General features: G+C 41.4%; 1 protein-coding gene and 1 non-coding gene across 8 annotated transcripts in view; both read right to left on the bottom strand.

Moving 5' to 3' along the window:
* Window positions 1-27,930, bottom strand: part of ZNF652 (zinc finger protein 652) — a 74,935-nt gene that overhangs the window by 19,436 nt on the left and 27,569 nt on the right. For 5 of the 7 annotated variants that reach the window (XM_024234965.3, XM_024234964.3, XM_054546603.2 and 2 more), the window contains exons 2-5: window positions 8,092-9,250; window positions 4,007-4,154; window positions 3,239-3,354; window positions 2,625-2,769 (exon numbers count right to left, since the gene is read on the bottom strand). In XM_024234965.3, coding sequence (XP_024090733.1) covers window positions 2,625-2,769; window positions 3,239-3,354; window positions 4,007-4,154; window positions 8,092-8,991 — 1,309 coding nt within the window. In that variant the 5' untranslated portion in view covers window positions 8,992-9,250. Of the gene's footprint in view, window positions 1-2,624; window positions 2,770-3,238; window positions 3,355-4,006; window positions 4,155-8,091; window positions 9,251-17,542; window positions 19,178-27,930 lie in introns of those variants that run through there. The other 2 variants (XM_054546602.2, XM_054546604.2) reach the window with 2 other exon arrangements.
* Window positions 17,885-17,946, bottom strand: LOC112129769 (U7 small nuclear RNA). The gene has a single exon (XR_002912122.1). It is a non-coding gene; the product is annotated as a U7 small nuclear RNA (small nuclear RNA).

Raw genomic sequence — 27,930 nt, 5'->3', positions numbered from 1 at the left:
GAGGCAGGAAAATTGCTTGAACCTGGGAGGTGGAGGTTGCAATGAGTGGAGGTCACACCGCTGCACTCCAGCCTGGGTGACAGAGCAATACTCCGTCTCAAAAAAAAAAAAAAAAAAAAGTTTTGGTGGGGATGGGAATTTAGGTAGTTGTATTCCTTTAGAAGAAACAAGAAGTATTCAGTTTGCCTATTTGGTCAAAGATGAATACTCAACATAAATTTATATAATAACTAAAATAATTATGAAAGAAACACTTGTTTCACATTATGAACATTTAAGGGTCTAAAAAAAAAATGACAAGAAGAAACAAAGAAATACAAGAGAAAGAGGGAGGAAGGAATGGGGAGAAAAACACACAGGGAGACAGGCAGGGAAGATAAGGAGGATGCAGAGGCAGAGACTTAAGTGCTAGAGGTTCCTTTCAATTCTGTGACAGTTACCAAGCATCTATGTGCCAAGCAGTGTGTGTGAATATGACATAACTTCCGCCTTCACAAAAAACTTATGTTCTGGCCAGGGGTGGTGGCTCACGCCTGTAATCCCAGTACTTTGGGAGGCTGAGGCAGGTGGATCATTTGAGGTCAGGAGTTCTAGACCGACCTCATCAATATGGTGAAACCCTGTGTCTACTAAAAAAAAAAAAAAAAAAAAAAAAATTAGCCGGGCATGGTGGTGAACTAGCGTAATCTCAACTACTAGGGAGGCTGGGGCAGGAGAATCACTTGAACCCTGGGAGGTGGAGGCTGCAGTGAGCCAACATGGTGCCACTGCACTCAGTCTGGGTGATGGAGCGAGACTCCACCTCGGAAAAAAAAAAAAAGAAAGAAAACCAAAAAACCTCCCAAAACTTATGCTCTGTTTAGTTCCATGTTTTCTTGCCATATCACACACAAAAAAACCTGAACCCTAAAAATGACATTAGAACTAAGAGCCTATCCAAGAGCCACCAAATTATAAGGAGAATCTGTTAACTATTCTGATGTATCCTGCTATCCACTTGGCTATATCTTCAAAGTTATCATTTTCTTTTCAGGTCTAATTTAACTAATAAAACTGCTCTCATGACTCTTCATGTAGACTAAAAATCCTTAAAATCTGAGGGTGCTCTGTTCTGAATGAGAAAGAAGCCCACTAGGTAGGCATTTTTCTCTGGGCTTCAACAGAGAACTGGGAACTAAAGAGATCCAGCCATGGGCAGAATTTCCTCACCACTAGTTAAGCAAAAAGAACAGCAGGCTAAGCAAGACAATCTCTGTTGTTCTTTTTTTTTTTTTTTTTTTTTGAGATGGAGTCTTGCTCTGTCACCCAAGCTGGAGTGCAGTGGTGCGATCTTGGCTCACTGCAAGCTCCGCCTCCCAGGTTCACGCCATTCTCCTGCCTCAGCCTCCTGAGTAGCTGGGACCACAAGCGCCCGCCACCATGCCCGGCTAATTTTTTGTATTTTTAGTAGAGACAGGGTTTCACCATGTTAGCCAGGATGGTCTCGATCTCCTGACCTTGAGACCCGCCCGCCTTGGCCTCCCAAAGTGCTGGGATTACAAGCGTAAGCCACTGTGCCCGGCCCTCTGTTGTTCTTTCTAGCTCCACTACTCTGTAGACTAATGGAACCTGGAATCCTGTGATTACATTTTATTTAGAAACCTGAAAAATGTTTCATCCTGTTCAATTTATGCAAAGATGGCTAATCCCAGAACATCAAGTTTAGACTGTGATACAATGATAGTGTTTACAGGGGAGCTATTATTTTAGCCAGTTCCCTGGAAGCAGGATAATCAAATGCTTGTAAGACTCAAATCCATGCTATGGAACATATGCTCCTAAAACCACAAAGTGGTTAAAATATTAATTAACCTCTTGGAACGGATGTGTTCCTGAAAAGTAGTGAATTTTGGTAAATCATATCAAATCAAACTTAAATAACAATGAGAGGGGCTGGGCTTGGTGGCTCACACCTGTAATCCCAGCACTTTGGGAGACTGAGGCAGGCAGATCGCTTGAGCCCAGGAGATCGAGACTAGCCTGGGCAACATGGTGAAACCCTGTCTCTACAAAAATTACAAAAATTAGCCAGGCGTGGTGGCGCGCACCTGTGGTTTCAGCTACTTGGTAGGCTAAGGTGGGAGGATGGCTTGAGCCTGGGAGGCAGAGGCTGCGATGAGCTGAGATCGCGCCACTGCCCTCCAGCCTGGGTAATGGAAACGAGACCTTGTCTTAAAACGAAACAAAACAAAAAACAGAGAGAGAGGGGTATTCTATTAAAGCAGTCAGTGTCCTCCATCCTTCTAAGGTCCAGAACCCTTTCCTTAGGAAAATAACATGCACATACACAAAAGAAGTTTCATACAATTTCAGGAGTTCCTGAACCCTATGTAAAAACCCCATTGTCTTAAAAGAGCTCAAAGTTAAAAGGCACTCACAAATAATTCTTTTTTAAACAACCATAGTTATTAAAGTTAAATTTTTCAGTATCACTAATCTATATTTTTACATATTAGGTTTATTTAAAGTGGGATTTTTGCTTTGAACGCAAATTTGTGGTTTTGATTTTTTTAAAAAATAGACCCACAGATGATCATCAACAAGTGCTTGAGACATTATCTGTACCTTTCCCAAGAAATTCTTACCAGTGTGTGTTTTCATGTGTTCGTCGAAGTACTGCTTCATGTTGAAATCCTTGCCACACCACTGGCACATGAACTGTTTGTGCCCAATATGAATGCTCATGTGGGAGCGTAGCTGGTACTTGTACTGAAACCTTTCGTCACAGTTCTGCATTGGACACAGTGGAGATTTTTGAATGCCAAGCATAGTAGCTTTACCTAAGCCCACCCTAACACAGTGTCTGATACTAGGCTTATTTTTCATACTCAAAATAGAACCTGCTTGTGTCAGCTATTTGGCTTTGCTGTATTTCTGCAGGTGAGTTACTAATAAAAGGGAAATTTCCTCACAAAATTATCACTGAAGTATACTCGACTTCTCAGAATCACTCAGGAAAGAAAAATAAGTATTATGTGTTATTTCCAAGTTAACCCAATCTAAGAGAGTTAACAGTGTGTTAAAAGTGACATTTTTCTACCTTGCAGTGATAGCACACACAGAGCTCAGAACACATGTCTGAAAGTTCTGTGGAAGGCAGCCTTGTGCCTCCTGCTCCAGCACACCTCTCTCTCACTGGTCCGCCATCTACGCAAACACTAGCCCCTAGGCCTGGGCCTGTAGGTAGCACATTCCTTACCTCGCATCTGAAGGGCTTCTCTCCAGAATGCTGCAAGGAGTGCACCTTGAGTGACATACTGCGTTTGAATGATTTTCCACAGGTTTCGCATGTAAATGGCATGTCTTTTGTGTGTGCTGCAACACAGAATGTACTTAGTGTCAAAACAAAATCCACCAAAAAGCTCAAACTAAAAAGGTATCCTACTGTAAAGCAATTATGCCATCCTAATTTTCTACACTGATTTGTGAGGCTTTTTTTTTTTTTTTTTTTTTTTTTTTTGAGATGGAGTCTTGCTCTGTCGCACAGGCCGGAGTGCAGTGGCACAATCTTGGCTCATTGCAACCTCTGCCCCCTGGGTTCAAGTGATTATCCTGCCTCAGCCTCCCAAAGTAGCTGGGATTACAGGCATGCACCACCACGCCCAGCTAATTTTTGTATTTTTAGTAGAGACAGGGTTTCGCCACGTTTGCCAGGCTGGTTTCGAACTCCTGACTTAAAGTGATTTGCCTACCTCAGCCTCCCAAAGTGCTGGGATTACAGGCGTGAGCCACCACACCTGGCCTTTGTGAGGCTCTAATAGTAATGTCTGAAGAGAAAATAATGTTGAAAAGAAAGCTGAGTGTGTACCGTCCAATTTGGTGATACTTACTGAAGACATATTGCATTCAGTTTCAACACGTCAAAACTGATTAGGGCAATTCCTCATATCCTGCCCAATCCAGGGCATAAAGCACACAGAAGAACAAGGGAAAATTATAGGTATAAGAGAAAAGCAGAAAAACTTACCAACCATGTGTTTCCGCACATGAGCCATGGTATAGAATTTCTTCTCACAAATTTCACAGGAAAATTTCTTTTCTGCATATCCATGGACGATCTTGATATGTTCATGAAGGGACCAGAGTTTCTTGAACGATTTGTTACAGGAAACACACTGAGCAGGATAAATAGAAATAATATTTATAGGGGCTTACAGCATGCCATACCAGCCTACTGGCAGATGAAGCAGATGTGCTTTAGGTTCACAGCACAAGGCCAGAATCCAGATAAGTGCTATTCTTCCAGAGAGCCCAGATTCCAACACCATCATCCGTATGTTCTATTTTCTAAGATGCATCTTTTAGACACTCTTTGGGAGTATGAAAACAATGGCAAAAACTAAGACAAAAAGTGGAAAGTTCCACTAACATCAAAGAATTCACTGCTATTATGAAGTTAGTATTGTACCTATGAAAAGAAACGTCAAGTTTGTTTATTTATTTATTTTGAGACAGAGCCTCACTCTGTCGCCCAGGCTGGAGTGCAGTGGCGCGATCTAGGCTCACTGCAACCTCTACCTCCCGGGTTCAAGCGACTCTCCTGCCTCAGCCTCTCAAGTAGCTGGGATTACAGGCGGGCGTCACCATTCCCGGCTAATTTTTTTTGTATTTTTAGTAGAGACAGGGTTTCACTGTGTTGGCCAGGGTGATCTCGGTCTTCTGGCCTCGTGATCCACCCGCCTCAGCCTCCCAAAGTACTGCGATTACAGGCATGAGTCACTGCGCCCAGCCAAGTTTTTTTATTTTTAAACAGAAGTTGCAAGACATTCAAGTTTTAAAAATATATGTATTAAGCAAGTGTGGCTGCCTCCTCCACATCAGTTAGTAAGGGTTTACCAGAGAATATAAACTAATTTTAAATTAGTGTAATAAAAACAAGATTAAACAAAATACATATTAGTGGTATAGGTATCATAGGAAGGTAGAAATATACAAATATTTTTATGCCTTAGAAAATGCATTTGGATCCAGGCGCAGTGGCTCACGCCTGTAATCCCAGCACTCTGGGAGGCCAAGACAGGTGGATCACCTGAGGTCAGGAGTTTGAGACCAGCCTGACCAACACGGAGAAACCCCATCTCTACAAAATTAGCCGGGTGTGGTGGCGCATGCCTGTAATCCCAGCTACTCAGGAGGCTGAGGCAGGAGAATCTCTTGAACCGGGAGGTGGAAGTTGCGGTGAGCCGAGATCGCGCCATTGCACTCCAGCCTGGGCAGCGAAGAGTGAAACTCCATCTCAAAAAAAAAAAAAAAAAAAAAAGAAAAGAAAACGCATTTGGAGCATTTATTAATATGAATAATTGAAATGTTATATTTCCCCAAATCTAATTTATACTTTCAAACACGTCCCTCGGGCAGAATATACCCTCTGAACTCTTAGTATCACTCTCTCTCTTAAAATTATTTTTTTTGAGATGGAGTCTCACTCTGTCACCCAGGCTGGAGTGCAGTGGTGTGATCTCGGCTCACCACAACCTCCACCTCCTGGGTTCAAGCAATTCTCCTGCCTCAGCCTCCCGAGTAGCTGGGACTACAGGTGCGTGCCACCATGCCTGGCTAATTTTTGTATTTTTAGCAGAGACGAGGTTTCACTATGTTGGCCAGGTCTCGAACTCCTGACCTTGTGATCTGCCCACCTCGGCCTCCCAAAGTGCTGGGATTACAGGTGTGAGCTACTGCACCCAGCCTCACTATCTGTTTCTTAAAAAAATTAAAAAAAATTTTTTTTTTAGTCTAAACTTTAATGAACTAAAGCCTATCCCTTTTCCCTTACAGATCAGTTCCAGGGCTCTCTTGCAAGAATCTGTAGAAAACACACACCACACTGCCTAGTTCCTTGTATCATGAATCATTAATAGCCTGGAATATTAGGCATAATGTGTATCAAAATATTTCTGGTTAAAGCAAAACAATACTAGAAAGCCCTTGGTAATCATTAGACCCTTGGATACTTAAGGGAACATGTTAATATTCACTATAAAGATCTCTAAACATCATTGTCACTTCAGGTAACAAGAACTCTGAAAAGAGTTAAAAGATAAACCTCTGGTTGGAAAATGCTCTAGAAAAGGACAGACTACTACTATCAGCCATTTTGTAGGGCAGGTTTTTTGTTTTGTTTTTAGACAGTCTCACTCTGTTGCTCAAGCTGGAATGCAGTGGTGCTATCATGGCTTACTGCAGGATCAATCTCCTGGGCTCAGGCAACCCTCCCAAAGTGCTGAGATTACAGGCGTGAGTTACTGCACCCAGCCTCAGGGGAGGGTTTTAGTTTTTTTTTTTTGAGACGGAGCTTCACTCTTCTTGCCCAGGCTGGAGTGCAACGGCGTAATCTCGGCTCACTGCAACCTCCGCCTCCCGGGTTCAAGAGATTCTCCTGCCTCAGCCTCCTGAGTAGCTGGGATTGCAGGCATGTGCCACCACACTTGGCTAATTTTGTATTTTTAATAGAGACGGGGTTTCTCCATGTTCATCAGGCTGGTCTCGAACTCCTGACCTCAGGTGATCCACCCGCCTTGGCCTCCCAAAGTGCTAGGATTACAGGTGTGAGCCACTGCACCCGGTCTGGGTTTTAGTTTTTACTTGTTACCAGGTCATCAGGATTATTAGGATCTATACATAAGAACAAAGTACAGTGTTCTTTAGGAATGTGAATAAAGTTCATTTAGCAGAATCCACAAAACTTAAACACAAATTTAAAAGTAGTATGATGAAGAATCGTGAGGAAAGTCACACACAAGAAGTATTTATTAAATGTTTTCTTTTCTGTAACTTAAACAGATTTAAGTTAAAAAAAAAAAAAAAACCCACAAAACCTATATATAAAGATCAAGAACACTTTCAGTAATGGATCATTACAGAATCCAAGTTTGACCCCTAGAGTGCAGCAGTGCACCACACTCCCTTTGGCCTGAAGAGGTGCAAACAATTCATACCCAAGCCAGGGCACTGGCAGTTACCGAAGGATATGGTCTCCATGACTCAGTCTTCTTTTATTTACCCAGCGTGTCGGAGATCAAGTCACAATTGATGAATCAAAAGCGGTGAATTTTTAGCAAATGCAATTTCCATTTTTTAAAACTCTAAGGTAGAGCAATGATCTCAGATGTTGATTAAAAGCAACAGAAGAAAAGTGAAACTTAAAAAGTGACTACCAATATTAGAAGCACACCAAAAAACAAACCAAACCAACACAATTTATCCTTTATAAGTTTAGCTTAAATATGGTACAAAATATTTCTGTTACATATCTTATGGAGACATGAATAGACTTACCTCTTATGAATATTCATTAATATGCATTCACACGTGCAAACCAATATAACTGCAATCTACTTGACAATATAATTAGCATACCTCTTTAACCTATCACAATATAGTCCTTTCACAACACCAGCCTGGTTTGAATACCATTATTTTGTTACCTTAACAATACTGTACAGTGGCATTATGTAACCCTACTGCCAGGTGGGCAACATTTTCAACCAGCTCAGCCTCTGCTTAAAGTTTGCATATTCCCATGGGCTCAGCCTCTTGGCAAATTTAGTGTTGTCATCTCTCCAAAGGTAAAAGCAAACTCACTGCTGAAGATCTTCCATTTCCACCGGTCTGAGTCATTATGGTTTTTGTCCCCATCAGCTGTACTAGAATCTGGCATCCTTGTAAACCCAGAAAGGGACCTTTCTCTACTCCTAACCTTTAATCAGTAACTCCTACCTCCACAGAGAAGATGCCAGAATGAATTCTAATACACGTCCTACAACAGTGAATCTCAGTGCAAAGTTGGTGTTGATTTTAACCTCCTGGTCAATCAACTATAACAGATCCCCCTTCCAGTGTGCCTGGGTTCCCACTAGTCCAGCGTCAAATTTAATGCTTTTGAAATAAAAGCCTTGGTTTAGAAAAGACCAAAGCAGGAGCTTTTCAAATGATAAACTGGTGAAATCTGTCCCTTCAGCCTCTATTGTATTTATTCTCTTGGGCGGATACCAGATGAATCTGAACAGCCAGGTTCTATCCTGAAAAGTTTGCCCTCTCGGTGATGAAACCTACCTGAATGTTTTTTTCACAGTCTGTTTGCTGGTGAAGGGACAGCTCACTTTCCAGGACAAACTTCTTGCCACATTTATCACAAATCTGCATGCGCCTATGAGTAACGTTCATGTGCTTCTCCAGGTACCAGCGAGTGTTAAATACCCTGGGGCACTTCTCACAGGTCAGAGTCTCTTTCTCTTCACACTTAGCTTTCTGGACTGGTGCTTTGGGCTCCTTTGTGGCCCGCTTCTTACGCTTAGGTGGCTCTACACTCTTCCTACGACCTCTTGTAGTTCTGGGAGTAGGGGAAGTGGTAGCTGCGGCAACAGAGGCAGCTCTCCTGGTTCTCCTTTGTGTAACGCTGACTTTCTCTACTATCTTCTCCTTTTTCTTCTGCTTTTCATTCTCTCCATAGTCATTGCTGTCATCTGTGGCCTCTTCCTCACTCTCTTCCTCTTCCTCCTCACTGCTTGTCTTAAGAACAGGAGTCTCTTTGGACTGAGAAGAGACACCCTTTTCCCCTTTAGATACATTTAATGTTTGATTATTAAGGTTTACCTCCACTATGATCTGCTCCCTTTTGTAAGAGACTTCTTCCTCTTCCTCTTCTGTGTCATCAGAATTCTCCCGGTCTTCCTTAACAGCATGCACGTCAGACACTGCTCTTGTCTCCCTGAAATATGGCTGTTCTTCTGTTTCATGGAGATGTGGTTTGCTCATCTTGGTGTCCACTAACACAGAATAAGGACTTCCTGACTCCCTTTTGTACACTTTGGTGGACAGGTCAAGTTCTTGGTTGGCACCATGATAAAAGGAAGATGGCACTTGACCACGACGGCTATCTTCTTGTGCCATTCCTGCTACATGCACAGCACAGTTTTCAACCAGCTCCTGACAAGAACTGGCTGTGTGGCTCATTGGTAAGTGGCCCAATTTATTAAACAGTTCAGACTATAAAGAAAATAGCTTTAAAACAAGGTAATTATTAAGACTCAAATCTTTTCTCATCCACAAAGAATCACTCAAATGAAAAAAAGATATTCCTGGAAACTGTGTGCAATTTTTCCAGTGTTGCAGCACCAAAGCATGAGTCAAAAAGGTTTGGTATTATGGCAAGAGCAGAGCACTAGTGATTTTTCTTCTGAAGAGAGCTGCAAGGGACTTGGGAGCATCTTATCTACAAAGAAAAGCAAAGAGGAAAAAAAATCAGGTAATACCACTATTTCATTTTTATAGCATGTATTTAAATCACAAGAAACATGGCTTAAATAATAATAATAATTATTATTATTTTGAGATGTAGTGTCACTCTGTCACCCAGGCTGGAGTGCAGTATGCAATCCTGGCTCACTGCAACCTCTGCTGCCTGGGTTCAAGCGATTCCCCTGCCTTAGCCTCCCGAGTAGCTGGGGTTACAGGCGCCCGCCACCACACCTGGCTAATTTTTGTATTTTTAGTAGAGACGGGGTTTCGCCATCTTGGCCAGGCTGGTTTTGAACTCATGACCTTGTGATCCACCTGCCTGGGGCTCCCAAAGTGCTGGGATTACAAGCATGAGCCACCACGCCTGGCCAAAATTATTAAACTCTTTACATATACAATGCTTTTAACTGCTTAAATGTTTCAGTATGAGCCATTATTTTACTGGATTACAGGAATTCATAAACATTTTTCTGTTAGACTATAAATTTTACAACAGCAAAAGCCACATCTGTCCAGTTCACTGAGATATCCTCAGAGCTTAGCACAGTGTCTAGCATATAGTATATATTTGATGAATAAAATAATATTGCACAGTATTCATTTTCCTAGATACTACGGAATATGCTGATATGGCAAAATATACGGTCTCTATCCACAAGACCTTTACAGTCTAGTTTACAACGTGTTGGGCATGAAACACGTAAGAGCTTTATATTGGCTGACTTTCTTTCAACATCAATCACCATGTCCACCACAGTGAGAGCTCGCAGAACAAAGGTGGTAGTGGGGCAGGCATTGTGGTCCCCGGAAATAAAACAGCTAATTGACATAACTATAGAAGAGAAGAAAAATGTCCTTGGCCTTAAATAATTTATAATCTAGGTTTAAATATAATTGTTTTCAGGTTTATTGGAGGAATTTCAAAGTTGCCAAATATTTTAACATTTGTTCTGGGCATAGCTCACTACATCCACTCAGTAAGTTGGTGATTTTTTATGTCAGTTGCACAGGAGTCTAAATTCTAAGAAACCATAACCATGAGGTTGATATGGTTCCAAGAAAAATAAAATCATCCAATATTAATTTTTAAAAAGCTTAGAACGGCATATAATTTGCTTTGTGACATACCTCACATTGCTGTTTAGCCAACCCACCTATCCTCTGAGTCATATGAATATTACTATAAACACATACCGGGTCTAGTTGACAAAAGGAAGGAAATGAGTATTTATTAAATGCCTGCTATGGACATAGGCACTATAATAGTTTTTATCGTTCATTATTTATGCTTAATACCCACCACAAAACTGTGGGGTTGAATTTTTTTTTTTTTTTTTTAAGACTGTCTCGGGCCAGGCATGGTGGCTCACACCTGTAATCCCAGCACTTTGGGAGGCCAAGGTAGTCGGATCACGAGGTCAGGAGATCGAGACCATCCTGGCCAACATGGTGAAACCCCATCTCTACTGAAAATACAAAAATGAGCTGAGCATAGTGGCATGTGCCTGTAATCCCAGCTACTCAGGAGGCGGAGGCAGGAGAATTGCTTGAACCCAGGAGGTGGAGATTGTAGTGAGCTGAGATTGTGCCACTGCACTCCAGCCTGGTGACAGGGCTAGACTCTGTCTCAAAAAAAAAAAAAAAAGGACAGGGTCTCACTCCGTTGCTTGGGCTGGAGTGCAGTGGTGCAATCATGGCTCACTGCAGCCTCAACCTTCTGGGCTCAAGTGATCCTCCCACCTCAGCCTCCTGAACAGCTAGGACCACAGGCATGCACCACCACACCCGGCTAATTTTTAAAAAAATTTTTAGAGATGGGGTCTCCCTATGTTACCCAAGCTGGTGGGACTGATTTTTAAATGCATTTTTTATCAAAATAATCATTTTAAAAATTCATAGTTTTACAATTCAAATGTATTGGCCATACTCCAATTTATCTCGGTCCCATTCCCTGGAGGCAATAATGCTGTTTTAGCTGCCCCCCTCTCCATTTAATTCTATATTTCTACATAATTTGATTATATTTCTGTTTCTGGACTTTTTATTTCAATTTCAGATATTACCTTGTCTTTCTCTATAGTTTTCTTACCTTATTGTTCCCAACTCTTCCCTCATGCTCCCAATATAGTTATATCACAACTTTGAAAAAAATCAGTATTTATGACTAACATTATTACTATGAGTAGTTCACAATTATTTCTATCACTCTTATGCTAGTCCTTTGTCTTCTCTTCCATTTTGTCTTCCATTTCCTTTTTCCTTGTGAATTTATTCTTTTTCAAAAAAATTATTTTACTTTTGCTTTCATGGAATTTCAGGAAGGAGTGGTAATAAATGTTACCATGTTTTACTTGACATCTGGATAGACATATTCCTACTTTCTTGTATTTATAAACGGTAAAATTACGGCTCAGAGAGGCAACATAATTTGTCTAAGATCACAAGTCGCTCAAACGACAGAGGTAGTATTTGACTCCAGGCCTGCCTGACTCCAAAGCTCATGGTCTATTTCTACTATGACAGATGACACCTTGAAATAATTTAAACTCAATTATTCTTTTAACTGCTTATCTTTTTGTACCAGTTTCATGCCTCATATTTTAAGCAGGAAAATCCTAGCAACCTTATTCTACTTTTGCCAAAACTTCTCACCCATGGAAATAATGTGAACTACTATGACTATCATTTAAATAAACTCATATTATCTCAAATTAAGTAAGGGAGGAATGATGGTAAAGTTCAATTAACTAGCAAAAGCTAAGAGTTAAACAAAAATCAGAAAGTCAAAGAAAAAAATAATCATTAATTCATTTTCCAAATATTTCTGGCTCTCGGCTTTCTGGGCACATGGTAGGCTATTTTTTTTTTGGAGACGGAGTCTCATTCTGTCACCCAGGCTGGAGTGCAGTGGTGCGATCTTGGCTCACTGCAACCACACCTCTTGGGTTCAAGCAATTCTCCTGTCTCAGCCTCTGGAGTAGCTGGGGCTATTAGGCGCATACCACCATGCCCAGCTCATTTTTTTTTTTTTTTTTTTGAGACAGAGTCTTGCTCTGTCACCCAGGCTAGAGTGCAGTGGCGCAATCTTGGTTCACTGCAAACTCCATCTCCCGGGTTCAAGCAATTCTCCTGCCTCAACCTCCCAAAGTGCTGGGATTACAGGCGTGAGCCACTGCACCCAGCCTAGGCTACACTTTTAAAGCCACGCCCACAACTTCTATTCCCTGTAGTTAGATGGGGCCCTGTGACTACTTCTGGTCAGCATATTATGAGAAGTGACAGGGAGACGCAGGGCATTTACTAACCAATATAAAATCCTTAAGACTTCTTTTCCTTCTGGCACAGTGGCTAGCAATCTTCCAGGTGATGGTTGCTCTCAGCTTGGTCCCCTAACTAAGATGACCTACTGGATAGACATATGTATTTTCTTGGTGTTTTTTGTTTTGTTTTGAGACAGAGTCTCACTCTGTCACCCAGGCTGGAGTGCTGTGGCATGATCTCGGCTCACTGCAACCTCTGCCTCCCAGGTTCAAGCGATTCTCCTGTCTCAGACTCCTGAATAGCTGGGACTACAGGCGCCCACCACCACACCCGTTTTGTTTTGTTTTTTTTTGTATTTTTAGTAGAGACAGGGTTTCACCATGTTGGTCAGGCTGGTCTCGAACTCCTGACCACAGATGATCCACCCGCCTTGGCCTCCCAAAGTGCTGGAATTACAGGCGTGAGCCACCGCACCCAGCCACACAGTGTGTTTTCAAAGCCACTGAGATCTTGCATTGTTTATTACCACAGCATAATTTGGCTTATCCAAGCTGCTACGAGTAGAAACCAGAAGTGGGGTGCTGCCTTACCAAAAAGCCTAAAATATATGACGAAGCCTTAGGAGCTGGGTGGAAGGAGGCAAGGAAAGTTATTGGAGGCTAAAAGATTAGCAACTTATATTATGCAGTGGTGAAATGATCAGTGAAACTATCAGCTATCGCAGAAGGTACATATTATACCACAAGAGCTAGCAGCTCTAGTGGGAAAATGGACTATTACAAGTGTGTTGTACTGTTAACACTGTTAGTTGTATTTAACAAATTATTACATGAAAAGGATGAATTCAGAAAATAATGATCAGTTTATAATCAAGAATAAAAGAAATCCAGAAAGTCAGGGATTTGCAGAGTAAGAACAGGCAAGTGCTTAATGTAAAACTGAAGTCTTTGAGCTACAAAGCCTGAATATAATTCAGTCTTGAGGCAAGGATCAAATCAAATATTTGGCTTTCACAATCACTTATTAAGATGGTACTCAATAAAATAGCTTTTCTAAAGAGACTAAAGATGAGTTCTGCTACAAAGCATATTTCTCTAATGTGAATTAATTCAAATGCTATTAGTAAATAGGGAAATGATAGCAGAATAACTCAGAAATAATGTGAGTTTATACAAGATTTTCCCAAGTTAAATGTCTGAAGTGATCAGGAGCAAGCTTTCCCAAAATTACAGAGAAAGCAAGCCTTAGTAAAATACACGAAGACCTCAAGAAAAAAGCTAAACACTCTACTTCTGTACCTTCCTTTAATACAAGTAATGGTTCATTCAGTGGCTTCATGAACAAAAACTCTTTCCACTTTATACTTGATGAAGCTGAGAGAACAGTCACACCTCAGAGATATTGCCAGTTCGGCTCCAGATCACCGCAATAAAGCAAACACCTCAATAAAGCAAGTCACACAAATTTTTTGGTTTCATTGTGCATATAAGTTATGTTTACATTACACTGTAGTCTATTAAGTGTGCAATAGCTTTATATCTTAAAAAAAAATGTACATGCTTTAATTTAAAAATAATTTATTGTGGCCGGGCGCGGGGGTTCATGCCTGTAATCCCAGCACTTTGGGAGGCCGAGGTGGGCAGATCACGAGGTCAGGAGATCGAGACCATCCTGGCTAACATGGTGAAACCCCGTCTCTACTAAAAATACAAAAAATTAGCCGGGCGTGGTGGCTGGCGCCTGTAGTCCCAGCTACTCAGGAGGCTGAGGCAGGAGAATGGCGTGAACCCAGGAGGCGGAGCTTGCAGTGAGCCGAGATCGCGCCACTGCACTACAGCCTGGGTGACAGAGCAAGATTCCGTCTCAATAAATAAATAAATAAATAAATGTTAAAAATGTTAGCGATTATCTGATCCTTCAGTGAATCAATCATTTTGCCGATGGGGGGGTCTTGCTTCAATGTTGATGGATGCTACATGATCAGGGTGGTGGTTGCTGAAGGTTGGGGTGGCTGTGGCAATTTCTTAAAATAAGACAACAATGAAATTTGCTGCATTAACTTATTCTTCCTTTCATAAAAGATCTCTCTGTAGGATATGATGCTGTTTGATAACACTTTACCCACAGTAGAACTTCTTTCAAAATTGGAGTCAATCCTCTCAAATCCAGCCACTGCTTTATCAACTAAGTTTATGAATGAATATTCTAAATCCTTTGTCATTCCAATAATGTTCACAACATCTTCACCAGGAGTAGATTCCATCTAAAGAAGTAGATTCCACCTGTTTGAGTTTTATCAAAAGATGGCAGCAATTCAGTCACCTTCAGGCTCCACTTCTAATTCTAGTTCTGTTGCTATATCCACCACATCTGCAGTGACTTCCTCCACTGAAGTGTTGAAACCCTCAAAGTCATCCATGAGGCTTGGAATCAACTCCTCTAAACTCCTGTTTATGTTGATATTTTGACCTCTTCCTATGAATCACAAATGTTCTTAATGGCATCTAGAGTGGTGAATCCTTTCTAGAAGATTTTCAAATTACTTTGCCCAGACCCATCAGAGGAATCACTATCTACGGCAGCTATAGTACAAAATCAATTTCTTAAATAATAAGACTAGGAGGTAAAAATTACTCATTGATCCATGGGCTACAGAATGAATGTTAAATTATCATGCATGAAAACAACATTCATCCCCTTGTACATCTCCATCAGAGCTCTTGGGCAACTAGGTGCACTGTCAATGAGCAGCAATATTTTGAAAGGAATCTTTTTTTCTGAGCAGTAGGTCTCAACAGTGGGCTTAAAATATTCAGTAAACCACACTGTAAACAGGTGTGCTGTTATTCAGGCTTTGTTGTTTCATTTCTAGCACACAGGCTGAGTAGATTTAGCATCACTCTTAAGGGCCTCTGATTTTTGGAATAGTAAGTAAACAAGGTGGCTTCACCTTCAACTCACCAGCTACATTAGCCCCTAGCATGAGAGTCAGCCTATCTTTTGAAGCCAGACGTTCACTTCTATCTATGACAGTCCTAGATGGCATCTTCTTTCAATATAAGGCTATTTTGTCTACACCAGAAAATGATCTTAGGTAGATCTGGATAACTTGCTGGAGCTTCTACATCAGCACTTGCTGCTTCACCTTGCACTTTTACGTTATGGAGATAGCTTCTTTCCTTAAACTTCATGAACCAACCTCTCTGCTGGCTTCCAACTTTTCTTCTGTAGCTTCCTCACTTCTCGGCCTTCAAAGAAGTGAACAGAGTTAGGACCTTGTTCTAGCTTTGGCCTAAAGGAATGTTGTGTTTGGCTTGCTCTTCTATCCAGACCACTAAAACCTTCTCCATCTCAGCAATAAGGCTGTTTCACCTTTTTTATTTGATTTGATTTGATTTTTTTTGAGACGGAGTCTCACCTGTCACCCAGGCTGGAGTGCAGTGGCGTGATCTCAGCTCACTGCAACCTCCGCCTCCTGGGTTCAAGTGATTCTCCTGCCTCAGCCTCCCAAGTAGCTGGGATTACAGGTGTGTACCACCACGTCTTGCTAATTCTGTATTTTTAGTATAGATGATGTTTCACTATGTTGGCCAGGTTGGTCTCGAACTCTTGACCTCAGGTGATCTGCCCACTTTGGACTCCCAAAGTGCTAGGATTACAGGCGTGAGCTACCACACCCAGCCTGCTGTTTCATTTTCTTATCATTCGTGTGTTCACTGGGGTAGCACTTTTTTTTTTTTTTTGAGATGGAGTTTCACTCTTGACACCCAGGCTGAAGTGCAGTGGTACAACCTCAGCTCACTGCAACCTCCACCTCCTGGGTTCAAGCGTTTCTCCTGCCTCAGCCTACCGAGTAGCTGGATTACAGACATGCCACCATGCCCGGCTAATTTTTGTATTTTTAATAGACGAGTTTTTTTACCATGTTGGCCAGGCTGGTCTCGAACTCCTGACCTCAGGTGATCCGCCCACTTTGGACTCCCAAAGTGCTGGGATTACAGGCATGAGCCACCCCACCCAACCAGCTGTTTCACTTTCTTATCATTCGTGTGTTCACTGGGGTAGCACTTTTTTTTTTTTTGAGATGGAGTTTCACTCTTGTCACCCAGGCTGGAATGCAGTGGTATGACCTCAGCTCACTGCAACCTCTACCTCCTGGGTTCAAGCATTTCTCCTGCCTCAGCCCACCGAGTAGCTGGGATTACAGACATGCACCACCATGCCCGGCTAATTTTTGTATTTTTAATAGAGACTAGGTTTTACCATGTTGGCCAGGCTGGTCTCGAAGTCCTGACCTCAGGTGGTCCGCCCACCTTGGCCTCCCAAAGTGCTGGGATTACAGATGTGAGCCACCGCACCCGGCCCATTGGGGTAGCACTTTTAAATTTCCTTCAAAAACTTTTCCTTTGCATTCACGACTTGATAGTCTGGCACAAGAGGCCTACGTTTTGGCCTGTCTTGGCTTTTGACATGCCTTCCTCATTAAGCTTAATGATTTCTAGCTTTTGATTTAAAATTAGAGAGGGGTGACTCTTCCTTTCACTTGACCACGAGAGAGGCCACTGTAGAGTTATTAATTGGCCTAATTTCAATATTGTTGTGTCTCAGGGAATGGGAAGGCTTGAGGAGAGGGAGAGAGATGGGGTAACAGCTGGTCTGTGGAACAGTAAGAACACATATAACATTTATCAATTAAGTTTGCCATCTTATATGAGTATGGTTTATAGCACCCCAAAACAATAATAACAGTAACATCAAAGATCATTTATCACAGATCACCGTTAACAGATATCAAAGAAAATGTTTGAAATATTGGGAGAATTACCAAAGTGTGACACAGAGACACAAAGTGAGCACATGCTGGAAAAATGTTACTGATAGACTTGCTCCGTTGATGGTTATAACAAACCTTCAATTTGTTAGCAAAGTGCAATAAAACAAGGTAGGCCTTCAGCCTGGGCAACATGGTGAGATCTCGTCTCTACAAAAAAAAAATACAAATTACCCAGGCATGGTGCTGCATGCCCATGGTCCCAGCTACTTGGAAGGTTGAGGCACGACAATTGCTTGAACCCAGGAGGCGCAGGCTGTAGTGAGCCAAGATTGTGCCACTGCACTCCAGCGGGTGACAAAGTGAGACCCTGTCTCAAAAGAAAACAAAAAAAAAATCTATTTTGATGAAACTGGTCTATATTGGAAGCAAATGCCCTGATGGCCCGAAATCTCAGAAAAGGAAACAACCACCCAAGGAATTAAGTCTATAAACACTGAAATATGTGCCAGTGGAGATTTAATATGCTACTGTTTTTATTATGGTTAATTTTATTTTCTTTAATTTTTTTATTTTGGGGGTTTTTCCACAAAGACCAGAAAACCTGCTAGACAAATTCTAACAGAGTTGTAACATTTATTTTTGTTTTTATTAGTGCAAAAACTACGGTGTTCCACAGATTTAGAGTGGTTTGCCTCAACTCTATTTTTCCCGTAAGCCCTGTTTACTTTAGTGCACAATTTTGCAGAATGGGGGCTTTTCGGAAAAGCATATATGGCAGTATAGCAGAAACATTTGTACTCAAAATTAAGTCAAGAAGAAGTATGGGACCAATAAAGCAGAGCTATGTAGCAAACATAAGTATGGGCCAGGTACAGTGGCTCATGCCTGTAATCCCAGTACTGTGGGAGGCCAAGGTGGGAGAATTGCTTGAGCCCAGGAGACCAGCCTGGGCAACACAGCAAGACCCCATCTCTAAAAAAAAAAAAAAAAGAAAAAAGAAGTATGGTAAGAAAAGAACTGTGGATGTGGCTAGAGAACCTGGAGCTGACAGGAGACAAGCAAAAAGCCAACTCAGTTTTGAAAGTTATACTGCTTTATACTGCCAAAAGAACAACCAGCTTGGGCTAAGAGAGACTGTCACTGTTCAAGACCAAAGTGATCTTTGGGTTCTCAAGTGTCAATGACAGAAAGTAGGCTAGGAAAGGTATTCATCCTCCTAAGGGGGTATATCCCCCATTGTCTATTTTGGACACGGCCAAGAAAGGTAATAGAAACAAAAAATAAAAAGGTGGTCCATGAAGATGAACCTAGGGACCAAAGAAAAAACCGATATGTGAACTACTCCTCAGGGGCAAAATCAAGGCCTGTCTAAGAATATTCCCCACTCCTGCAGAGGGCCTCCTCAATGACAGCACAGAGGGATTTCAGAATTTGTTGCAGCTCATCAACTGCTCTATGTCTCCTATTCATACTCCTTTCAAACGGGAGTGTTTATTTTTATTATCTTTTCACTATTCACTATTGTAATATATACTGTATTGGGGGCAGCAGATCACTTGTCAATTTCTTTCATGAATCTCTGGATCAAGAAGAGCAACGTCTGGACCCAATGTAGAGACTGCTACGCATCACCTTCTCTTGGTGATGCCACCAAGCATCTCACTGTTGCATCACTGAGGTCCTAGACTTTGAGCCTGATGCCATGATTTGATATTGTCAATCCGTAAATTTTACCAATCTATACCTTAGTAAACTCCCATTCTGAAAAGCTGGGGCCAAGAAACTGTACTACAAAACTGAAACGCATGGTAAATTCTACTCTGATTTACAAAATGCATTTGGTAGTGGTTATAATTTGCATTTATATGATGCTTTACAGTTTACATAAAGCACATATACATAGATATAGATATAGATATATTTTTTTCCCCTGAGACAGAGTCTAGCTCTGTTGCCCAGGTTGAAGTGCAGTGGCATAATCTCAGCTCACTGCAACCTCTGCCTCCTGGGTTCAAGCGATTCTCCTGCCTCAGCCTCCCTAGTAGCTGGGATTACAGGTACCTGTCACCACACCCAGCTAATTTTTGTATTTTTAGTAGAGACGGGCTTTCACTGTGTTTGCCAGGCTGGTCTCGAACTCCTGACCTCGTGATCCGCCACCTCAGCCTCCCAAAGTGCTGGCATTACAAGCATGAGCCACTGAGCCTGGCCTACCTAAGGCATATTTATCATATAATTGTTAAACATTTATGAAGTGCCTACTATGTGTTAGGTATTGTAGGAGTTGGAACCATCGAGGTGCTCAAAGATCTACCTGGGGAGACAGACATGAAAAATATAGCATAGCAGACCAGGCACAGTGGCTCATGCCTGTAGTCTCAGCACTTTGGGAGGCTGAGGCAGGAGGATCGCTTGAAGCAAGGGAGTTCAAGACTAACCTGAGCAACATAACGAGACCTTGTGTCTACTTTTAAATATATATATATATTTGTCGTTTGTTTGTTTGTTTTTTAGTAGAGATAGGGTTTTACCATGTTGCCCAGGCTGGTCTTGAAGTCCTGGCCTCATGTAATCTGCCTGCCTTGGCCTCCCAAAGAGTAGGAATTACAGGCATGAGCCATCACACCTGTAATTTTTTAAAAAGTAAAAACACAGTATAGCAGTTAAGAGCACAAACTCTGAAACCAGACTGCCTGCATTAGAAATCTGGCTCTAAAACCTCATAGGTGGGTCATGACCTTCTCATTTTCTGTATATGTACAATGGAGATAGTAGTAATTCCACCTCATGGATTACTGGTATAAATGCTTATGAAAATACTTAGCAATAGTAAGCACTATTATAAGTATTTGCTAAATACACTCACCTATACACATAACATACAGTGGCAGTGTGTGAAGGGAGGTGGTGAACAGGCCACGGGAAGTTTCAGAGATGAGATAAAGCTGGGGCTGGTCTTGAAGGACAAGCAGAAGTCAGATGGAGAAGGGGGAAGGTAAGAATGTTGCACACAAAAAACACCACAGGAATGAAACCGTGTGGGTTTTTTTTTTTTTACCTACTTACGCATGATTACCCTACAATAACTTGGAATTCTGATATGGTTTGGATGTTTTGTCCTCTCCAAATTTCATGTTGAAATGTAATCCTCAATGTTGGAGGTAAGGCCTGGTGGGAGGTGTTTGGGTCATGGGGGCAGCCCAGTGCTGTCCTCGAAGGAGTGAGTTATTTCTTGCTCTGAGTTTACATGAGATCTGGTTAAGACTGTGGCACTTCCCCCCTCTCTATCTCTTGCTTGCTCTTTCACCATGTGATACACCTGCTTCCCCCTTTGCATTCTGCCATGATTGTACACTTTCTGAGGCCCTTAACAGAAGCCGAGCAGATGTTGGTGCCAGGCTTGTACAGCCTGCAGAACTGCAAGCCCAAATAAACCTCTTTTCTTTACAAATTACCCAGCCTCAGGTATTCCTTTATAGCAATGCAAACAGACTAATACAAATGCTGCTCCCATTTTACAGCTGAGGCTCAACTTTCCCATTGTCATTCCTGGTAAGTGATGGAACAAGTGTTTGAATTCTGCTTTTCTAACTCCTAGTTCAAGTTTACCACACTGTCTCCCACTGAGTTAATGGTAAACAACAGTCTCAAAAGATGTACTTAGGTTTTTGAATAACAAAATACCTTTACAATACAAAGCAAATAACAGAATTCCAGACTCGTGTTTGAGGGTATAAATTTTATCCTTAGCTGGTGAAACTCATACCTTCCTTCAGAATGTCCAGAATGTTAGGTTAATTCATATGGATACATTTAAATTTTCAAATTGATCCACCTGTAGTCTGGGTTTCACAGTAACCACTTTTAACAAACTAAAGACTCAAAATTTAAAGTATATTTTTAGTTCATCTTCTTGCAACAAAATGGTAAGCTTTCAAATGGGTAAAACCTAATAAATTTGTCAACTTTGAATTTTGTATGTAAAGTAGAAGTTATAGAAACAAAATTTACATTGAAAAGGGTTTTGTTATTACAGTATCAACGCATATTTATAAATGTCCTTCATTTCCAAAGGTGCTCACAATATCGACCTGAAATACAACAGAAAAGCTACCAATATCAACTTGTAACAGTCATCTTCACAACAAACAAAAACATCAAATGCCATATATCACTGGGCCTTATTTTGGATAAGCATTACAAGCTGTTCTCAGATGCATATATTTTATATGGTCAAGAAACAAAACTACAGTCTCATCTAATAAAAATGTAATATGTCAAACAATTTTTAAGCAATCCACCTAATCCACTCTCTGTAAGAAGTGAAATTGAGAAATGCTTGTCACCTTCAGTTTTAGACAAAGCTTTTATAAAAATAAAATTTCACTGTAGTTTTTTACACACGCATTTAAACGAGACTGCCATTGTGTTTCCTCCACAGTATGCAAGTGCAACTAGTAAAAGAGGACAAAGGAGAGATGCACTCTTCCTAGGTACTACCTAATTACCTTCAAGCATCAACAGTTTCTACATTTCCATATAAGATAATACAAACTAATGTGCATTAGTCATTACACAAGTCAGCTGAAGCAATCTTAACTTTCACCAATAACCACCACGCCCAGGGCCAAAGAAGAAATCAAATACTAACTAAGCTATACCACAGGACCGACACGATCACAATGTATATTCAGAATATTTTCCCATTATTCAATTCCATTCACAAATGTCATCTACAGATAGAAGAATATAACTTAAAGAAGCAATTTTTAAAAAGAAGGTAACTTGTGTGTGTACTATTGCCATATTTTCTGTCAGAATCGGACAAAGTACTGGCTCAAATAAAATTCAGTGCCCTTAAAACCAACCAGAAGAACATATTTACAAGCTATATAACCTTGGAAGGTCTCAGTCTAGCCTTAACCAAAGGTCGCTTTATGGAATGCAATTATTTTTATTTTTGCAAAAACGTGGGCTATATTATTATTTTGAGATGCAGTCTCGCTCTGCCACCCAGGCTGGAGTGCAGTGGCACGATCTCAGCTCACTGCAATCTCTACCCCCCAGGTTAGTGATTCTCCTGTCTCAGCCTCCTGAGTAGCTAGGACTACAGGCGCACACCACAGCTAATGTTTAATTTTAATTTTAATTTTTAGCATGACTAATTTTTAATTAGGCGCATGCCTGGCTAGTTTTTTGTGTTTTTAATAGAGATGGGGTTTCACTATGTTGCCCAGGCTGGTCTCGAACTCCTGGTCTCAGGTGATCCACCCGCCTCGGCCTCCCAAAGCGTTAGGTTTACAGGTGTGACCCACCACACCTGGCCAAAATACAATTATTAAATGGAGCAGTCCATTTTTAAAACTGCAACTATGTCAGTATCTTGATCGTTATTAACCGATATCCTGCCTATTAACTTTATTAAGAAAAATCAGAGGCCAGGCACAGTGGCTGACACCTGTAATCCCAGCACTTTGGGAGGCTGAGGCAGGTGGATTGCCTGAGATTGGGAGTTCGAGACCAGCCTGACCAACATGGAGAAACCCTGTCTCTACTAAAACAAACAAACAAACAAACAAACACCAAAAAACAAAATTAGCTGGACGTGGTGACACATGCCTGTAATCCCAGCTACTCCACTGGCTGAGGCAGGAGAATCGCTTGAACCCAGGGAGGTGGAGGTTGTGGTGAGCCAAGATTGCATCCAGCCTGGGCAAGAAGAGCAAAACTCCATCTCAAAAAAAGAAAAAGAAAAGAAAAGGGCTTATGAATGTGCCCTTTTTTTATTTTTGAGACAGAGTCTCGCTCTGTCACCCCGGCTGGAGTGCAGTGGCGCGATCTCAGCTCACTGCAAGCTCCGCCTCCCAGGTTCACACCATTCTCCTGCCTCAGCCTCCCGAGTAGCTGGGACTACAGGCGCCTGCTACCTCGCTGGGCTAATTTTTTGTATTTTTAGTAGAGACAGGGTTTCACTGTGTTAGCCAGGATGGTCTCGATCTCCTGACCTCATCATCCATCCACCTTGTCCTCCCAAAGTGCTGGGATTACAGGCGTGAGCCACCACGCTTGGCCAAATGTGCCTTTTCTTAAACTCCTAAAGGTAACACCTCAAATTAGAACTGAGGTATATTTATCAGGTATAAGTATAGGTACAGATGTTCACATTGTGGCTACCTATAATATAATCCACTATGAGATATGTCAAATTGACTAGATCATTGTGAACCTGAATTTAAAACTCATTTAGAAAATGAAAATAACTCAGAAATGCCTTTATTACATTCTTGTATTTTATTAAAAAAATGAAAATTAAAAAAATAAAAATCACAAATATTTTAGATTTGTGGATAACATCAGAAAATGCTGGGAATTTATTTTATACATTTGGCCTACAAAAAGACAAAGGAGTGTTATTGTTTTCTCATTAACAAAAATTTTTTGACACTTCAAAAATTAACATTTTATATAAAAATTGGCCATGCATGGTAGTGCATGCCTGTAGTCCCAGCTATTTGGGAGGCTGAGGCAGGAGAATCGGTTGAACCAGGGAGGCGGAGCTCGCAGTGAGCTGAGATCGCAGCACTGCACTCTAGCCTGGGTGAGAGAGTGAGACTTTGTCTCAAAAAATAAAATAAAATACAAAATAAAAGGCTGGACATGGTGGTTCACACCTGTAATCCCAGCATTTTGGGAGGCCAAGGTGGGTGGATCACCTGAAGTCAGGAGTTCAAGACCAGCTTGGCCAGCGTGGCGAAACCCTGTCTCTACTGAAAATACAAAAACTTAGCTGGTGGTGGGCACCTGTAATCCCAGCTACTTGGGAGACTGAGGCAGAGAATTGCTTGAACACAGCAGACTGAGGTTGCAGTGAGCTGAGATCTCACCACTGCACTCCAGCCTGGGGACATTGCCTCAAAATAAATAAATAAATATGACATTTTGAAAATATCTTAACTGAACTAGTCTTAAACCAAGAGGTATGAATAAACAGTCTAAAACAAAAATATTTGAAACCAGGTAGGAAGTTTTAACCCAAACCATAATGTATGCAAAACACAGCCAACAGAAAAAGACAAATTGCTAACATACCTTCTGCCTTTTCCTTCCCATAAACCTGTATGTTCCCTCTCCGATTCTTTTGAAATATACAAATCCTCTCCTTCCCAAAAGGAACACACACAATTTTACAAACAATTTCAAGGGATCCACCTATTTCCAGAAATCCATCCATGGATTCTCTAGGGGTCTCAAAACCCCAGGCTAAAAACTCTCATCACAGAGCAGATTTTACCTTTCCTTGTGATATATATTTAAATTTTTTTGAAGACAGGGGTCTTGCTATGTTGCCCAGGCTGGTCTCAAACTCCTGGCCTCAAATGATCCTCCTGCCCTGGATTCCCAAAGTGCTGAGATTACAGGTGTGAGCTGCTGCACCTAGCCTGTAGCATATATTTACTTAGACAAAGTTTGTAAATTAAATTTTTCTCTACCATCTTTCCTTCTTCTCCCTACCCGCTTTTCTCCAATTTCTCCAGCATATCTATGGTCAGAAATGAATTAACAAGACTCATGCCTATAGTCTCAGCACTTTGGGAGGCTAAGGCAGGAGGATCATTTGAACCCAGAAGGTTGAGGCTACAGTGAGTTATAACTGCACCACTGTACTCCGGCCTGGGCAACAGAGCAAGAAGACCCTGTCTGAAAAAAATAATAAAACAAAATAATTTTTCTTTTTTTGAGACGGAGTCTCGCTCTGTCACCCAGGCTGGACTGCAGTGGCGCGATCTCAGCTCACTGCAAGCTCCATCTCCTGGGTTCACGCCACTCTCCTGCCTCAGCCTCCCGAGTAGCTGGGACTACAGGTGCCTGTCACCACGCCCAGCTAATATTTTGTATTTTTAGTAGAGACGGGGTTTCACCTTGTTAGCCAGGATGGTCTCGATCTACCGACCTCGTGATCCGCCCGCCTCGGCCTCCCAAAGTGCTGGGATTACAGGCATGAACCACTGTGCCCGGCCAAAATAAAATAATTTAAAAAATTAAAACGGAAAGGATATGAAGACATTTCTCTAAAGAAGATATACAAATGGGCCAGGCGCGGTGGCTCACACCTGTAATCCCAGCACTTTGGGAGGCCAAGGTGGGTGGATCACAAGGTCAGGAGCTCGAGACCATCCTGGCTAACACGGTGAAACCCTGTCTCTACTAAAAAAAAAAAAAAAAAAAAAAAAAAAAAAAAAAAAAAAAAAAATTAGCCAGGTGTGGTGGCAGGCGCCTGTAGTCCCAGCTACTCGGGAGGCTGAGGCAGGAGAATGGCGTGAACCCAGGAGGCAGAGCTTGCAGTAAGCCGAGATCGTGCCACTGCACTCCAGCCTGGGCGACAGAGTGAGACTCTGTCTCAAGAAAAAAAAAAAAAAAAGAAGAAGATATACAAATGGCCAATGCGTAAAGGAAAAGATGCTTAACATTATTCGGCATTAGTGAAATGCAAATCAAAATCTCAATGAGATGCCACTTCACACCTACTAGGATGGCTGTAATAAAAAATTGGAACACAGCAAGTGTTGGTGAGGATGTGAAGATATTGGAAGCCTCATATGTTACTGGTAGGAATATAAAATGGTACACTGGAGAACAGTTTGGCAGTCCCTTAAAAAATTAAACAGTTAACATATGATTCAGCAATTCCAGTTCTAGGCATAAACTCAGGAGAACCAAAAACATACGTTCATACGAAAACTTGTAAACAAATGTTCACAGAAGCATTATTTATAATAGCCAAAAGGCAAAAACAATCCAAATATACATTAACTGATGAGTGGATAAACAAAATATATAATCATACAATGGAATATTATCTGCTATAAAAAGGAATGAAGAAGTCAGGTGTAGTGGCTCATGCCTGTAATCCCAGCACTTTGGGAGGCTGTGTGGGATGATCACTTGAGCTCAGGAGTTTGCAACCAGCCTGGTCAACATAGCAAGACCTCGTCTCTACAAAAAGTTCTTCAAAAATTAGCTGGGTGTAGCGGTGCACATTTGTAGTCCCTAGCCACTCAGGAGGCTAAGGTGGGAATATTGCTTGAGCCTGGGAGGTCGAGGCTGCAGTGAGCCATGATCGTTCTACTACACTCCAGTCTGGGCAACAGAGTGAGACCCTGTCTCAAAAAGAAGAAATGGCCGGGCATGGTGACTTATGCCTGTAATCCCAGAACTACAGGAGGCTAAGGCAGGCGAATTGCTAGAGCTCAGGAGTTCAAGACCAACGTGGGCAACATGGTGAAACCCCATCTCTACCAAAAATACAAAATTTAGCTGAGAGTGGTGGCATGCACCTGTGGTTCCAACTACTTGAGAGGATGAAGCAGGAGAACTGCTTGAACTCAGGAGGCAGAGGTTGCAGTGAGCTAAGATCTTGCCACTGCACTCCAGCCTGGGCGACAGAGCAAGACTCGATCTCCAAACAAACAAACAAAAAAGGTGTGGGGAATGTAGTACTGATATGTGGTACAAGATGGAAAAACCCCGAAAGCATTATGCTAAGTGAAAGAGGCCAGACATAACAGGCTACATAGTTGTATGACTCTATTTATATGAAACAGCCAGAATAAGCAAATAGAGACAGAAAGTAAATTGTCATTAACAGGAGCTGGGAGTAGGGAGGAGTGGGGAGTGACTGCTGATGGGCTCCAGGTTTCTTTTGGGGGCAAGGAAAATGTTCTGGAATTAGACATAGGTGATGGTTGCACAATCTTGTGAATATAATAAAAACTGCAGACTTGTATGCTTTAAAATGATAAATTTTATAGTAAATGAATATTTCAATAACAAATAAAATCAAATAGGCTATTTGGATATAAATAGTTCAAAGGTGATCTGAAGTAATAAGATCATGTGAAAATAAATTATGATATTTTGTATAAAATGACATTATTGATTTACTGGATAGCTCATAAACTGCAACCTGGTCACAGTGCTGAGAGTCAACAGATCTGGATGGCCTCTATTTGGAACTCTTCCATACTGCTGGGCAGTTATTTCACCTTTCTAGCTCTCAGTTTTTTCAGCCACGAACTTACGGGATTCCCTTCCACGACTGACATTTAATGTTCTACAAGTTTGTGCTGATTCTTTGTGTCTATTCTGTTACCTAATTCATCTGGTCACCTAATGCTACACAGGTAATTCCCAACTTTTCAATATTAAGGGTTATCACACACCCCTTACCCCACCCTACCCCACCATGTTCTCTCTTATTATTAAAAAAACCTGTGTCTAAGAATGTGCATTGAGGTCATACTTTATTTGTTACTAATCAAATATATACAAACAGCCAGTTATGATATTTTGGTTACACTGTAAAGTGTTACCATAATTTCAATTCGACTCTTTGAACACAAAAATTAGCTTATGAATCTCAGTTTGGAGGTACTTGGGTTAAGAAAACAGTCCACAGTCTTTAAACAAATATGATGCTTGATGGAAATGACCCCACAACCCTAACCATGGAATAGGTAGGTTTTTCTAAACACAACACAGAGTCTACCACACTTTCTTAGGGTAGACAGAGACATGAGCACACTTAACACCATTCCTTGGATGATTCTATTTATAATCCT

Source organism: Pongo abelii, chromosome 19 (genome assembly GCF_028885655.2).
Source record: "Pongo abelii isolate AG06213 chromosome 19, NHGRI_mPonAbe1-v2.0_pri, whole genome shotgun sequence".
In the NCBI taxonomy this organism is placed as follows: Eukaryota; Metazoa; Chordata; class Mammalia; order Primates; family Hominidae; genus Pongo; species Pongo abelii.
Note: the sequence above shows the minus strand (reverse complement) of the source record. Positions and strands in the feature narration are given on the sequence as shown.